We start from the raw sequence: 14,639 nt of genomic DNA on the forward strand, positions 1-14,639 counted from the left end.
GATGTAGGTTTCAGAAAAACATTTTCTTTATCATGCCAATGTTTCGATCTTTATTGAGATCATCTTCAGGGCTCAAAGTGTTTGTCTTCTGTGTAATTGTGCCATTCTTGCGTGTCGTGTTGCATTGTGGGCACTCTCAACACGACACGCAAGAATGGCACAATTACACAGAAGACAAACACTTTGAGCCCAGAAGATGATCTCAATAAAGATCGAAACGTTGGCACGATAAAGAAAATGTTTTTCTGAAACCTACATCACACCAGACCGCATCTCACGATTTCTGAATAATAATAATAAGGGTTAAACATTTCATCAGACAACCTTAAAAATTATTGAACTGGAATTCAGATTTTTTCCTCATCGCTGTGACATATGAAGAAGCTGGTCAACCTGAACTGCTCAGATCTGATTTACGAATACCAAGAAGGATTTAAATGCCTTGAAAATAAAGTTAGATCAGACCACTAGGGTAAACTTGCAGACGAATAAGTTTTTCGCATAATTTTGTAATTTGATCCCCGAGTACTGAAGAAGCGTGTTTCAGCTATCATCAGTAGGTCGCTCAGATTGCATAAGTGTATATAACTTCTAAAAATGCTGTTCAGGATTAGCCAAATTTTCTTGCCCAAGGGGAAAAAATACTCAAGCGTGGAATTTCAAAGGAGTGAATTATTTAGAAATTAGGTAATTCATTTAGAACTACAAGTAAGTTAAAAAAAAAAAAAAAACCAACTGTGTATCTACAGCATGGACAGACGTTTGTCAATTTCACCTCAAAAATATACCTAAGTCTAATTGCTTCATTGGGGATTTGATTTTTTGCAGGTCTGATATCTTGATTGTACATCGTAGGTAGTTAGGTCAACTTTTTGGGTGATGAATCTGTAATTTGGTTGTAATCAATTACTTTTGGTCTGGACCCTGTTGGACCAACCCAGCAAGATAAATAGACCAAAATGATCAGGAACAACCAAATTACAGACTCATGGTACTGGAGTGGAATTCAATGCTGGTACAAGATGGTTATATTTTGAAGATTATTGTTACTAGCATTTTTATTTAAAAAAAGAATATATAGGAAATAAAAATACTTTATTAAAAACTCGTGGTCCATATGTCAAATCCATATTGATTCGTTTGTGAAGTACCAATGAAACTAATTTTTCAGTAAAAAGTGATATATTTATTTATTTGTTTATAAAAATGATTCATTGTAGATCTAGAGAATGTATGTTTGTTTCAAGTGTCATCTGATAATCATTTTCCTTTTTTTCATCTACCTCTGTATGAACAATTAAAAAAAAATTAATATGTTTACAAAAATTAATTAATCAATACTAAATCACCTGAACGGTATCCAGTCTTTAGGATGAATACATGGACTAAAAAATGAATAATTGTAAAAGCAGTTGCGCTCAGTCCAAAAATCCAAAATGTCGTTATTCCACCTAGCGTTTGAATCATATAACCACCAATAAAACTGCCTAACGAAACTCCTGGAAATTTCACCATATAAAATTGTTATATTTAAACGTTGGTATTTAATTTACCCAGAGCGTCGTAAAGTGCGGCGACTAAATTTTGCATCGTCGCTTCTGCACCAGGTGGAGCGATCATGTTCGCATAAGTTGTCATTGTCGCATAAAATATACCGAATGTAATTCCATTGAGCATTTCCACTGGTAGCGTCCACCAAGGGTTTGTCAAATAAGAATATACAATAAATCTCACTGCAAATGCTGCCAAAACTAGTGTCATCGAGTTGTTGTGGCCTAATTTTTTAATAAGCCAACCTAAAATAATAAAATCATTAGTAATAAAAACTATAGCATACAGAAGTGCATTATAATGCTTTCAAATGATAATAGAACTTCCAACTCTACTACAAATAATATTTCTTTTCATTCTTTCAATAAAAGAAAAATAATACTATTTAACAGAATGTACAAACATATTCAGATTTACACTTAACAATTCGTAAAACAGATAATTTAGCTAATAACAATAAACAAATTTGAAATCATCTATCCTGTCTTTTATACTTGTTACATAGCCATACTTAATAAATCTGTTTTTACTATTGCACTGAATCTAATTTTTTTTTTCAGGCCTCAGAATATGCCAAAGTTACTCATTCTACAAAACAAGCCAAAATATGATCAGTACGATTTATGTAATCAAGCTACATAATAATCTTAATGTAATAAATTCTTACTGGTTCTATTCTAAAAGGCAAAGTGGAACTATGTTTTTTAGGGTATAAACATCAGAAATTAATTTAAGAAAGAGTAGGACCTAGGACATAACCCTGCAGGACACCAGACTAGGTGAAACTGGTTCAACTGACAAATTTATGGAGTTATTTACATAATGAATTTGCAGGTAACTGCAAGGGTTTATGAAAGGAAAAAAATTGCTATAAAATTAGAAATGCCAATATCAAAGTAATTAGGTTTTTCAATGTAACACAAAAAGTTTAGAATGCATTAAATTTAAATTGAAAATTTACAATCACTGAACTGCCTGAAATATTATTTCTTATTGAAATTATAAATTTAAACAGTTCCTCTGAGTTATATTACAAAAAATATTTGATTAGAAAAACATACTTGATATAAAAAAGAAAGGAATTTCGCCAAAATAACAATGGAACGTTAATGTAAGTCCTTCTAACGTCTTAATATAAGTCATATCTCCGTAACCATTATTGACAGCTATTTCTTCTAAAAACCTAGACAAAGAAAAATGTCGATTGAATTGTATTTTAATAATAAAACAGGAACAAATGCCTTACCAGAATAAAAAGTTCCATATCATAGCTGTATATATACCGTTTAAAGTGCACCAAAACATAAATACTATAATGTGACGGTTCTTCAACACTTTGCAGACATTTTTAAATACACTGGATGAAGGGCCTGATTTAGTACTGTACTGAAATAGAAAATAAGGCATGTAGGACATTTGTTTTGGAAGTGTTTGAAGATTTGCTCTCAGCTTAATCGTCCACAAACATCCTGTCTAAAGAACACTATGGCAAGTTATTTTTCAAAATTATAATATTTGTTTATATATTAATAAAAAATATATAGTTAAATAATTTTTAACACTTACTTTTAATTTTGTTGAGATTAAAAAGTTAAAAATTGTAAAAGCAACTAAAAAGTAGTACGCTGAAGTGTAGACCTTTTTTTCACTACCCTTGCTGAATTTATCAACTGTTAAGCCAGAAATAAATGACAGAGAGCCCCATCCTGCTGCTCCCCATAGCCTCTGTAAGCCAAAGTTATTCGGTTTGTCTTCTGTAAATAAAATAAATCATGAGCATAGTAGGAAAGTGCATGTATATTAATTATTTACCCAATAGGCCGAAGCATATAGTGTCACCGATACTTGTCAGTACCGCAGTAGCTATCTTGGCAGTAGCTATAAGAATGAGCAACAGCCAAAATTGGTAATAATAGATGACTTCTTCATCAGGGACTGAAGACTCTTTCATGATGTTGTTGAGCAAAGGAATCGCACAGCCAATATTACAATGTCCAGAAGTTTTTGAAGTACATTTAGGAGTAAATTTATTTGACCCGTTAGCTGTTATTGCATCAACTTCAATAGAAATGCATTCTTTATTCTATAATTGAATTATTGAATTAATTAAACAAAAATAAAGTGTAATGAATTAAGTTTACCATGCTGAAGCTATTATTTGCAAGGAGAATCTCAAAAGGTTGTCCTTTTTCTAACATCACACCAAGATCAAATGTTTTTTCAGGACATGTCATCTAAATTGAGACAATATTGCTGTAAATTATAAAATGGCAACTCGAGTTAAAATTTCTACCTTGCAACTATTTCCTTTGAAGGAATTTGTTATCGCCAATGCCAAAGTGTCATTTCCCATTAGACGCCCTGAGCAAAGATCCAGTCTTGTAGAATTATCACAAGTAATACTAGAGGTGGCGACTGGCAAGGACGGAAGCCAGCTTGTGCTTAGGAAAAACAACCCTTGCACTATGATCAGTAAAAGAAATATAAGTTTCTGGCTTTGAAACTTGTCAGCGATAGCTCCCAACAATGGCTTTGCAGGCAGTGATAGTATAGGTATGATTGTGAAAATTGTTCCAACTATGAATGCAGAAAATCCTAAATCTTTAGCCATGACTGGTAAAAAAGGAAATATCGGAGCCAAACCTAAATAAAAATATTACAGTGTAATTTGTATATTAAAAGTGTAATTTTAAATAATATATTACCCGAGTAGAGAAAAAAATAATGCATTTTCATGGGAAGTAATTTTTTATTTAGCTTCATAATTTAACTACAACAAATTAAACAATCATTAAAACATAAACATGAAAAATAAAGTGTCTATTTTTTTTTTTTTTTTTTTTTTTTAAATCAGACGAAAGAATTGCATTTTTGTAAAAAGTCATTTTCCAGCAATTTTCATGCAATGCAATCTTAAAAGTAATTTTAAACTAAATCATATAAGTCATACTGTATTATTTTGTACAAGTGAGAGTGGAAGAGAAAGAGACAGAGGGATGCAATTATGGGTTACAATACATCAAGATAAATGAGATTATGAATTCAGCAATATAACGCAATATAATACAATATTTTCAAATTTTCTTTAGGCTCCATTATTTATATTTTTTAAAGATTTCAGTACTTTTTAATCCAATTTACAATAAATTGCTGGTAGGCCTTGAGAATCACCCACCCCGACTGTTGGTAGTCTGGGGTCAGATATCGGTCTTATCCATCCAGCCACCAAGGTTGGACCCCAGGGGCTATCAACAGCTAGGTCATTTCAGCCCCCAATGCAATCAGTCCCTAAAACCAAACCCACTCTCACTCAGTCTTAAATACATTCTTTCCTATAAATTTTTGCATCCATTCACTTGGAGTGGCACTTTCTACCCATTCACTCTCAACATACTTTAGGGAGACAAAACTATAATTACTATGTACAATCATCCCTTTTTCCTCCAGAAATCAGAACATGATCGCAGATACTTGCTGATTTTCATATCGGATAGCAATCCTACATGATCTTACATAAAGTAAGGAGGTACACCCTTCAATTAGGTGAGACACATCGCGCAACCTTTCTCTACATGCTGGACACATACAGCTTTGGCCAAAGTACGTATCTATGTGTCAACCTCGTGTGGTCTATCTTTAAAAAAGTGAGGATGACCCCTCTTATATGAGTCAGATCCTCCGAGAGCTACCTTTGACTCTTGATACGTGAGAGCTTCTCTGTCTATCCAGCCCACTGACTTTGCTGCTTTCTTCATTTTTAGCGTCAGAGGGAAGGATTGCAATAAATCTGGAGGTTTTTACTCAGAATGGAGAATTAAGTTCTTTATCTGTCTTTTCCCTCTCTATAAAAAATAATATTAAAACCTTAAGTTTAAGTTTTAAAAATTTATCTGCAGTATATGAAAAATGGATAAATATGCCAAGACATTAAGATAATTTTTGTCTTGATAAAAAACAAAACAAAAGAAAACAGCCAAGCCAAAAAGCTTAGAACAATAGTTATATTTTTCATTTAACAAATTTTGAAATACCTCTTTACTTTTTTTTTTTTTTAACCTTTGTATGAAATTGCATAAACCATGCTTGTTACAAATATACTCATTTAATACTCTATACATTAAATTCAAAACATAAGTAGTTTAAGACAAGATTATTTACCTCTTTTGAGATTACTTACTTTTTAAAATTGCCGTTCTAAAACTGGAATGTTTGGCAGTTCTTATTTGAGCAATCAGTGATGAGGACACCAATTGATCTTAATCAGTTAACAACTGAATAAAAAAAAAAGAAAGAGTGGCAAAGAAAATGATTGTAAAGAAGCAAGAATCACACAGAAATATTTTGTAAAATTAAACAACAAAAGAAAATAATAAAGCAAATAATTAAATACATTTGAATAACAAAATGCAACCGTTTACCTCACTGGAAGACGTAATATCATTAAAATTTCTCTTCTCGCAGTTTTATTTCTAGGTAAGCCTAAACCTCAGCAATTGACGTTTATTTACATAAGATTTTATCTGGTTTAACCAACAGATTATGTTTGATGTCACTTTTAAAACAATTTGTGTTGAATATTTGTAAAGAGTTTGTGCCTTTTTATATTTTTCACTGATAAAATTACTTCAATTCATTAAACGAAAGTATGTACTAATCAGATGAAATGTATATAAAAATTAAGATTAATATTTTTTTTAAAAACAATTCTAATATTGAATTTTACATTATTAATGTAGATTAGATTTTTAAAAAAATCTAGCCTAAAAATAATTTCTTATCATCCAACTTTCCTATCAACTCCTAGTATGGTGCATGAGTCAAGCTAGAAAACAGACAACGGCATTATGTAAGAAACGTCAACATTTTCATAACCTATGCTAGGAAGCAAATCAAGAATTACACAACTGTAAAACATTATATATATATAAACATGTACCAAAATTTACCTAGATACAAGAGTTTAAGAAAGGGCAGTAAGTCTAAGTATGGGGCCACAGTAGCCAAGTGGTTAAGGCGTCAAACTCTCGGCTGGTAGATCCCTCGGTCGTGGGTTCGATCCCCACCGTCGCCTCTCTCTGGTCTTTTTTACTGATGCCTAAGGGGACCGGTGGCCGCAATTGAAAGAAATTGACACAGCACTCATTGACCCTGAATTTAGTCCCAACCCCCTTCAAACATGAGTTTCTTCGAAGGAAGAACACCAGCACACCGGAGTAAAAAAAAAGTCTAAGTAAATAAATTATGCATTTTTCCCGATGATATTCTGAAAATATGTCACTAAAGAAAAAAACCTACTTAATAGTTAATGTCATTATAGGTTTAATAGGTCATTACTGTTTAAAAAAAAAAAAAAGCGCATAAGTTGTACGTATTTATACAGAAATCGTGAGATGCGGTCTGGTGTGATGTAGGTTTCAGAAAAACATTTTCTTTATCGTGCCAACGTTTTGATCTTCATTGAGATCATCTTCAGGGCTCAAAGTGTTTGTCTTCTGTGTAATTGTGCCATTCTTACACGTCACACCAGACCGCATCTCACGATTTCTGAATAATTATCGATTAATGGTCACTAATCACCACACACATTGTATGTATTGTTTACAGATTTTTCTGCCTCCTTTGACTGTGTTAATAGGAACTCGTTATTTTTTAAACTATACAATATAGGCCTCTCAACGAAAATTGTTTAGTCTATTAGGTCGCTCCTCTCTGGTACTCTCATTGAGTCTTATGCAAGGATGGACTAAGGAAAGAATTTGACATGATGCTGGTGTAAAGCATATATTATTGAATCCATTGTTTACAATTTCTTTAAACGAACTGGAGGAATTTTTATTAACAAAATAATAACTGGGATCTCAATAAAAATTAAAATACTAGCTTATGCGGATGATATCATGCTTACTGATTCATCTCCCAGGGAATGCAATTGAAGATAAATGCATTAGCCAAATATTGTAAAATGAGTAATGAAAAGTGGCATTTTAAAGAGCACAGAAGAGGTAGTAAAAACCTACACATACATAAGTGTTATGTTGACTTCTAAATTTCATTTGAAAATCCTCTAGAAGAGAAAGTGAACAAAGCAATTTGAAGCCCACTTTTTTTTTTTTAATAACCAATAATATCGTTTCCCTCTAAAATGACACTTTTTCGAACAATACACCAGACATTGGTATATCATGGGGCCCAGGTTTGGGGTGGAATTTAAAACAATGAATTAGTAATATATAAAAATGTAGGATCTTTTCAGAATTGTATCGGATAAAGAAACCGTAGACTTTTTCGTTTTTTAAACCCGCTCTTTATTTTCTATACATAAGCACTTGTAACCAATAACCTTCTGAGAAGTGACCAATAGATTTGTGTCAGTCTGACGTCACCTTGGCGCAACTTTCAAATTTATTCTCCTACAAAAAAAAAATTTAAACATTGTTTAGGCTTCCTCATTGGCCTCAGCCATCTTATATCTCAAGACACAATTAGAATATATTCATTCTTATATTCTATAGGACCATCTTGTTTGTATGGTAAAAGTTCTAAACATGTCAGAGAATCGACTAAAGTCATTTCTTTGGAAACAATAAAAAAATATGCAGAATGGTGTAACAGATATTAAACAAATCATTAAAATAGTTCATATGAGTTTTAACACTATCATTTTAAATTAACTACTCACGATCTTTCATGAAATAGTAGAGCTTTTACCTATGCACTACAAAAATATACGTTGCAATAAAATTAAAGAAAATGATAAGTTCATATTTTATAGAGAATTGGGTCAAAATCGGTTGTCTGAAGAAACGTTTGCTTTTTTAAATGGTTACGATTGGACAAGATTGATTGGATGCTTTACAGAGGCTTGCACTTTAAGATTGTAAGACTGAACAATAATTCATTATTTTTCGTGGTCCGCTTGACCAATTAATATCATTAAATTATTTAAGGTTTTAAGTTGAGATAAAAAAGTCAGTGTCACGAGCGGGATTCGAACCCACGACCTTCGGCTTGATACGCTGCTTCTCTACCAAAATGGCAAAAAGGAGGAAAAATTCAAAAAGGTGGGGTTGAGATGGGAAGTTAGTGCCCGAGGAGATCGAAGTCACAGTAGCTCAAGTGGAAGAGTAGCGGCGTATCAAGCCGAAGGTCGTTGGTTCGAATTCCGCTCGTGACATTGACTATTTTATCTCAACTTAAAACCTTAAATAATTGAACTGAACAATAATGTTCATTTTATCTGATTTTCTTTCCTATAAGTAATTTAAGTTACATCATTTTTAACGTGGCCAATTGTTTATTGTTTTTAATTGTATGCTTTTGTCTGGCAAAGTGATAAGGTTGTTTTCACGACTGCACAGAAATATATATAATTTATTTTATTTATATACTCCTTTTAACAAATTTGTAAGCCAAAAATACTGTCTTAAGTTACATTTGTTTAAATTGTATATTATTTTATACATAATTAATTAATAAAGACTCAATAATAATATATCATTAAATAGTAAATCCTTGGGAAATACCTGTAATCAATCTTGAGACAAGTTCTTCAGTATAGGTTTACAAAACTAAAAACAAACCAAAATTCTGAAATGCACACATATTATTACAAACCTCTTGATTTATATCTTAGATTTTATATTGTGATAAATAAGTCGTTTTTTATTAAATTGTAATGAACCAAATAGAAACATATTTCAAAACAAACGTTCGTACTCGACTATTGGGTTAATTTGATAAAACTGAAAAATCGGATTATTAAAAAATATAACTATTTTATGTGAATGTTAATAACCTAGAAATTGTTATTATTATGAATTTTTTTTCTGTTAGTCCTGAGAAAATTGGCTAAGGACTCCAGTTTAAAGGGTACAGAATCACTGTTTTGAAGCCACTGACCTATACTCAACTCAATTTTTGTAAAGCAATTATGCTTTTTAAAACATCTTTAACGCGTTCATTATGGTGATCTGTGATCATGAATATGTAAAAGTTCAATTAGCGTATAATTGGATGTCTGTTCATATAGTATGAGTCATATTGTTGAAAAAACTAGACTATTTTTTTTTTAAATGATTGATTCTACGCTCAGTGGAAGACTTCATTGCTAAAATTGGTTACTTACAAATATAAAAATATTTAAAAAAAAATTATGGGAAATCTTGTAATAAAGTATAATTAATTGTAAGAATCATATATACATTTTCTTTCTCAGTCATTGATTTTTTTTTTAAATATATAAATATTTCACACTTTCTTTTTTAGTTATACCAGTATATTAGAGATCAGGGAAGTGGTCATGACTGCATCCCTGATCTCTAACTTACTGGTGATATCCCGAAGGTCGATTCATCCTTCCTTCATTTTTTAGTTATAGTTTTGTATGAGAATTGTTTGTATCCTCTTCATCTGTGTTAATCGATGATTTATCTGTTTCTTCTAAATCATTTTGCTTCGGCGTTTCTTCTGAAATTGGAACAATTAACAATAAATAAGTTGATAAAATAGTTTGTTTTCTCACCCTTCTTTACACCTCTCAAAAAAATTCTTAGGCATAATTGTATGACAGCGTATAACAGACAAAAAGATAATGCACTTAACCCAAATATCCAAAATACCAATGAACCGCTGTAAGTTTGCATTAAGTAGCCACCAATAACACCACCGATAGAAATGCCTAAAAGATTAAATATTATTACAATTATTTATGATGGAATGTAATAAATACCTAAGCTGTTGAAATATCCATAAAGGGTGTTTTCAACATTGGTATCACTTCCAGTCCGTCGTGCAGCATTCCCAAATAACGTAATTATTGCACTGTGAAGTCCAAAGCTAAGTCCATCCAGTATGGCAATAGGTAAACTCAACCATAGGTTTGTAATATAGGAGTACAAAATAAAACTAACTCCAAATGCAAACAGCACAAATGTCATCAGGTGCATTCGGCCGATATTTTTTAAAAGCCATCCTTCATATCAATTACATAAAATGAAAAACAGGATGTAAATTGTTGGTCATGTTCTGCCCACATCATCAAAAATTTACTTGAAACAAGATAGAAAACAAACGAAACAAGATTATCAATTGTTTCAATCTTAAAACGTGGGATGATGCAATTATACGTATTTACCGAAACAGAAGAATGCAGGGAAATCGCCTAGATGTGTCCTGATCACCAAAATAAGCCCTTCTATTGTTTTCATCAACGATAGATCGCTCTCATTTGCAGCAGCGATGTCTTCTAAGTACCTTTTACCGGTTTTTACATTTATTGAAAAAAAACTCACAAATAGTTAATTAGCTTAAAAATTACCAAAACAAAAAGTTGTCTGATATTGTTGTGTAAAAACCGACTAAAGCACACCAAAGAACAAAAACTATAGCTGGTACATTCCTTGCATCAATATTACTAGACAATGTAGTCAATGCAGTCTGCGAATCTTTCTTTTTCATCTGAAATTGTCAAAACAAATGCTTTAAACGTAGAATAATGAGAAAAAGTTGTAAATTTAAATAATTTTGATAGTCCCTGATCAAGTGCTTTGACTGTATGAAATTGCACCCTGATCAAGTGCTTTGTCTGTCTAAAATTGCACCATCTTCAGACAAAATGCTTGATTGTCTTGGATCAAGTATTTCTTCAACCTGGAATTGAACCACTTTCAGGCGAAATGCTTAATCATCCTGGATCAAGCATTTTGTCTAACTGTTATTGTACCACCATCGGACAAAACCAGAAGAGATCAGGGTTATCATGCTATTTTATTTTTAATCGCCATAATAGCCAGAACACTATAAAAAAATATCAATAAAATAATTTAAAAAATATTTATGTCACCTTTAATTTAAAGCAGACTAAGAAATCTGTTAAATAAACGCCTAAAGATATATAAAATGCAATCGACATATCTTTTACTGTACTCCCTTCACTTAATTTGTCGATCAGAAAGCCTGAAATCACTGAAATAACTCCCGTACCTAAAGAACCCCAGAGTCTCACATTGGCAAACTGTTCCCAATCTTCACCTAGGAAAAGCAATTTGTTATATCCTTAATTTTATTAGTTTGTTTGTCTTACCGAGAAAATTCAGGCACATTGAATTGCCTATGCTATTGTTAATTTGAAATGCTGAATTTCCGATAACAACGACTGTTAAAAAGAGCCAAAACTGATGGAAATTATATACTTTTTTGTCCGACATCACCGGTGGTTTGTGTATAAATTCATAAAATATTTCGCCACAGTGAAAATTGCATACTGACGTTGTTTCAATGTTACACTTTGGATTAAGCCATTTTAATTCATGAGTCGCAAACCAATTTATTTTCATAGTTATACAATTATCTTCCTACAACAATAAAAATTAAATTATTAACTATTTGAACAAATAATGAATTTTTATGTTTATTTTGGATACAAACATAATGAAACGAGTTGGCTGCAATCGAAACTTTAATTGGGTAATAACCAGGTTCCCAGTAACTTCTATATTTGAATGCATAACTTGCATTGTGAATTTCTGTATCTTCTTTGATATCGTAATTGTCTTCATCAGTATTTAAAGTTATATTTTTAATTATCTGTTGAACCAAGAAGTCTTTCTTTTGTAATGTAATCTAAAAATAAGAATAATTTGTTTTCTTCTCTTATCCTTAAGTAATTCCTGTCATACAGGAGGGCTTAACGTCAACTTTGATTGTAGTGGACAAAGGATCAAACTACTTTATTATACTTTTTCATATCATGACCAATTAAATAACCATGGCTATGCTCGGATTGGAACCGCTAACATGGTTTTATGTAGCATTGTTAAATTTATTTATTTAAGAATAAATTAGTTTCATCAACTTTATCATAATAGAACAAAAACACTACTACTTAATTAACTCAGACAGCCAGACAGCATTGAGTGCAATTAGTACATTGGTAATGTCTAGTCATTTAGGACTTTATTAGGTCCCTGACAGACATTGGGGACAAAATTACCCTTGTATTCAGGAAAGAGAGGCAACAAGGGGGACAATATATTGTCTGAGGAAAGTTCGATGTGGACACCTATTGGTCCTGAACCTTGAAGTTGAAAATGAAGTTAAAGAACTTTCACAGAAATTAATGGCAGAACTATTAAATCAACCTCTTAAGGTTAGAATAATAGTTGGACTGCTAATTGTTTACTGCAGACTCCGGAGATGTATGTATAGGCTCGGAGTGGCAGAAACAAGCCTGTGCAGATATTGCCAGGAAGAAGAGACAGCGAAACATGTCCTCTGTTGGTGCAAGTCTTAAGTAGGCTGAGATTCCTACTCTTGGCAGATGAAAAGCCCGGATGAAAAAGCTTTGGGATCTGGTAAGCCTTCAGCTTAATGAAGAGATCTAGACATTAGAGATGCAACATATTAGTGGGTGCAATTGTAAAGAGGCAAATTCCTTTTCTAATTTTAATCTTATAGACTACTTTAATTATTTTAGACATACTGAGTATGACCATTGTTCTTCTGTCAGTTTTGGTAAAGGATACAAATGATCAGCATTGATCAAACTCTGTTTTGCATGATTCTGATCGTAACTAGTTAGCACATGAATATTTTTTGCCATTAAATATTTCATTTTTTGAATAATAAACTGAGCTGGACTTTTTAACACATTAGTGAACAAATACTTTTTCAGCCTATATATGAATAAGCATATTGAAGTATTAATTCTATTTAATAAAACGATTCAAAATTTCACATGAGAAAAATTTTTGAAATTTTTAATAGAAGTGGATTTAAATTAGGAACTAAAATACAAGATACAATGTTCTATATGTTTATATATATAAAAAATTACCATGCAATATAGATTTCTATTGATGTAAGTAGTTGTAAAATTGTCAATGTACTTATCGGTTAGAATATTTCCAGAACAGATATTGATAAACGTTTCGTTCGAACACTTCACTTCAGTGACACTGTCTCTTACGGTTGGTAAAGGTGGTACATATTGAACACCGAAATAAGACACCGTTTGGACTAAAATAAGAGCAAGAAAACTGATCTTTTGGCAGTGGTACAATCGGTTTGCATTGCCGATGAGAAATTTTGCAATGACCGAAGCTATGGGAACACCAGCGAATATAAAACCAGTGAATAAAGACGAAAAACCCATCTGCCTTCCAATTATCGGCAGGAATGGCGCAATCGGTGCACATCCTATAAAAAAATTAACAAATTATTTTTAAAAAAAACTTATTCAAGTCAATTAAGTTACCTCCGTGTGTTAAGAAGTAATAAGCTTTTATTAATAACAATTTTCTATTGCTCTTCATTCCTTTCTTGGCACATGCTAATCTTTCTTCAAATTGAATAACAATACATCCTTTAAAAAAAATATTTTACTTTTTATATTAAAACGCATCAATTTCACTTACACGTCAATAAATCTCCTCTATGCCCCAAGCTTTATTTTTCTTAGTGAAATAGTAATTTTAGTAAGATATACGTAAAATTGTGGAGTCTCTTAATTTTGTAGTATCTTATTTACTCTTTCCAAGGGGGAATGGTAACAGGATTAATGTGATTAATGCACACAAAGATTGCAGAGAATTATCTTCTATGTAAACTGCTCTAAGCTGTGTGGAACATATCCTTTATTTCTCATAATTCAACATCATTATTTCTGTTTATATATATCCTTAATGAGTTATACTGATTTTTTTTAAATGAAGAACTTTCTCTTTCTTTTTCTAATTAAAAGTCATGTTGAGATCCTGAAGTACCTTTTTCAACTTAAAAATCTAAAAAAAGTTAACATATAATTTTGTGCAACCTGTAATATTCAAAAATAGGAAACAATGGGTGTAGGGTGTCTGATATTCTATCACTGGGTTTCATTCCTGTTGTGTATACATGCGTATAGAATTGAGCCTATCATGTCTTACAGTCCACTGGCTATTCTAGCTTTGGTAATTTATAATAAATTACCAGCAGGTCTCAAGAATCACCCACCCCGGGTGTTGGCAGTCCGGGTCAGACATTGGTCATGTCTAGTCTCTGAGGTTGGGCTCCAAGAGCTATTAACAGTTAGGTCATTTCGGCCCTCAACA

General features: G+C 31.9%; 2 protein-coding genes across 4 annotated transcripts; both read right to left on the reverse strand.

Moving 5' to 3' along the window:
* Positions 1–1,078: 1,078 nt before the first annotated feature.
* LOC106663541 (major facilitator superfamily domain-containing protein 6-like) lies at positions 1,079–6,188 on the reverse strand. Its single transcript, XM_014388437.2, has 12 exons — positions 5,970–6,188; positions 5,729–5,822; positions 4,257–4,321; positions 3,845–4,194; positions 3,693–3,785; positions 3,364–3,634; positions 3,118–3,305; positions 2,798–2,937; positions 2,613–2,734; positions 1,554–1,796; positions 1,350–1,499; positions 1,079–1,285 (listed from the first exon to the last, which is right to left on the reverse strand). Exons 3-12 carry the CDS (start codon positions 4,312–4,314, stop codon positions 1,212–1,214), a joined length of 1,689 nt encoding a protein of 562 aa, XP_014243923.1. The 5' UTR covers positions 4,315–4,321; positions 5,729–5,822; positions 5,970–6,188; the 3' UTR covers positions 1,079–1,211.
* A 2,538-nt stretch (positions 6,189–8,726) lies between these two features.
* LOC106663526 (major facilitator superfamily domain-containing protein 6-B-like) lies at positions 8,727–14,231 on the reverse strand. Of its 3 annotated transcripts, none has more exons than XM_014388415.2 (11): positions 13,965–14,226; positions 13,805–13,912; positions 13,385–13,746; positions 11,977–12,171; positions 11,633–11,903; positions 11,393–11,580; positions 10,868–11,007; positions 10,685–10,803; positions 10,280–10,522; positions 10,073–10,228; positions 8,727–10,017 (listed from the first exon to the last, which is right to left on the reverse strand). In XM_014388415.2, the coding sequence occupies exons 2-11, from the start codon at positions 13,860–13,862 to the stop codon at positions 9,923–9,925; spliced, it is 1,827 nt and encodes a 608-aa protein (XP_014243901.1). In that variant the 5' UTR covers positions 13,863–13,912; positions 13,965–14,226; the 3' UTR covers positions 8,727–9,922. The 3 variants fall into 3 exon arrangements, with proteins under 3 accessions (XP_014243901.1, XP_014243900.1, XP_024083524.1); XM_014388414.2 differs by having other exon boundaries at positions 9,075–10,017; positions 13,805–13,888; XM_024227756.1 differs by having other exon boundaries at positions 9,903–10,017; positions 10,153–10,228; positions 13,965–14,231.
* Between the last annotated feature and the right edge of the window lie 408 nt (positions 14,232–14,639).

This window comes from Cimex lectularius, unplaced genomic scaffold (genome assembly GCF_000648675.2).
Source record: "Cimex lectularius strain Harlan isolate CLEC.00 unplaced genomic scaffold, Clec_2.1 scaffold114, whole genome shotgun sequence".
NCBI classification, from domain to species: domain Eukaryota; kingdom Metazoa; phylum Arthropoda; class Insecta; order Hemiptera; family Cimicidae; genus Cimex; species Cimex lectularius.

Coding starts and splice junctions, on each gene's coding strand:
- LOC106663541 (XM_014388437.2), bottom strand. CDS start 4,314: ATGAAGCTAAATAAAAAATTACTTCCCATGAAAATGCATTATTTTTTT. Junction 3,786..3,844: donor TCAAAGGAAATAGTTGCAAG/GTAGAAATTTTA, acceptor GTCTCAATTTAG/ATGACATGTCCTGAAAAAAC. Junction 1,797..2,612: donor TCCTTTCTTTTTTATATCAA/GTATGTTTTTCT, acceptor TTATTATTTTAG/GTTGGCTTATTAAAAAATTA.
- LOC106663526 (XM_014388415.2), bottom strand. CDS start 13,862: ATGAAGAGCAATAGAAAATTGTTATTAATAAAAGCTTATTACTTCTTA. Junction 12,172..13,384: donor ATAGAAATCTATATTGCATG/GTAATTTTTTAT, acceptor TCTTATTTTTAG/ATTACATTACAAAAGAAAGA. Junction 10,804..10,867: donor TCAGACAACTTTTTGTTTTG/GTAATTTTTAAG, acceptor AACCGGTAAAAG/GTACTTAGAAGACATCGCTG.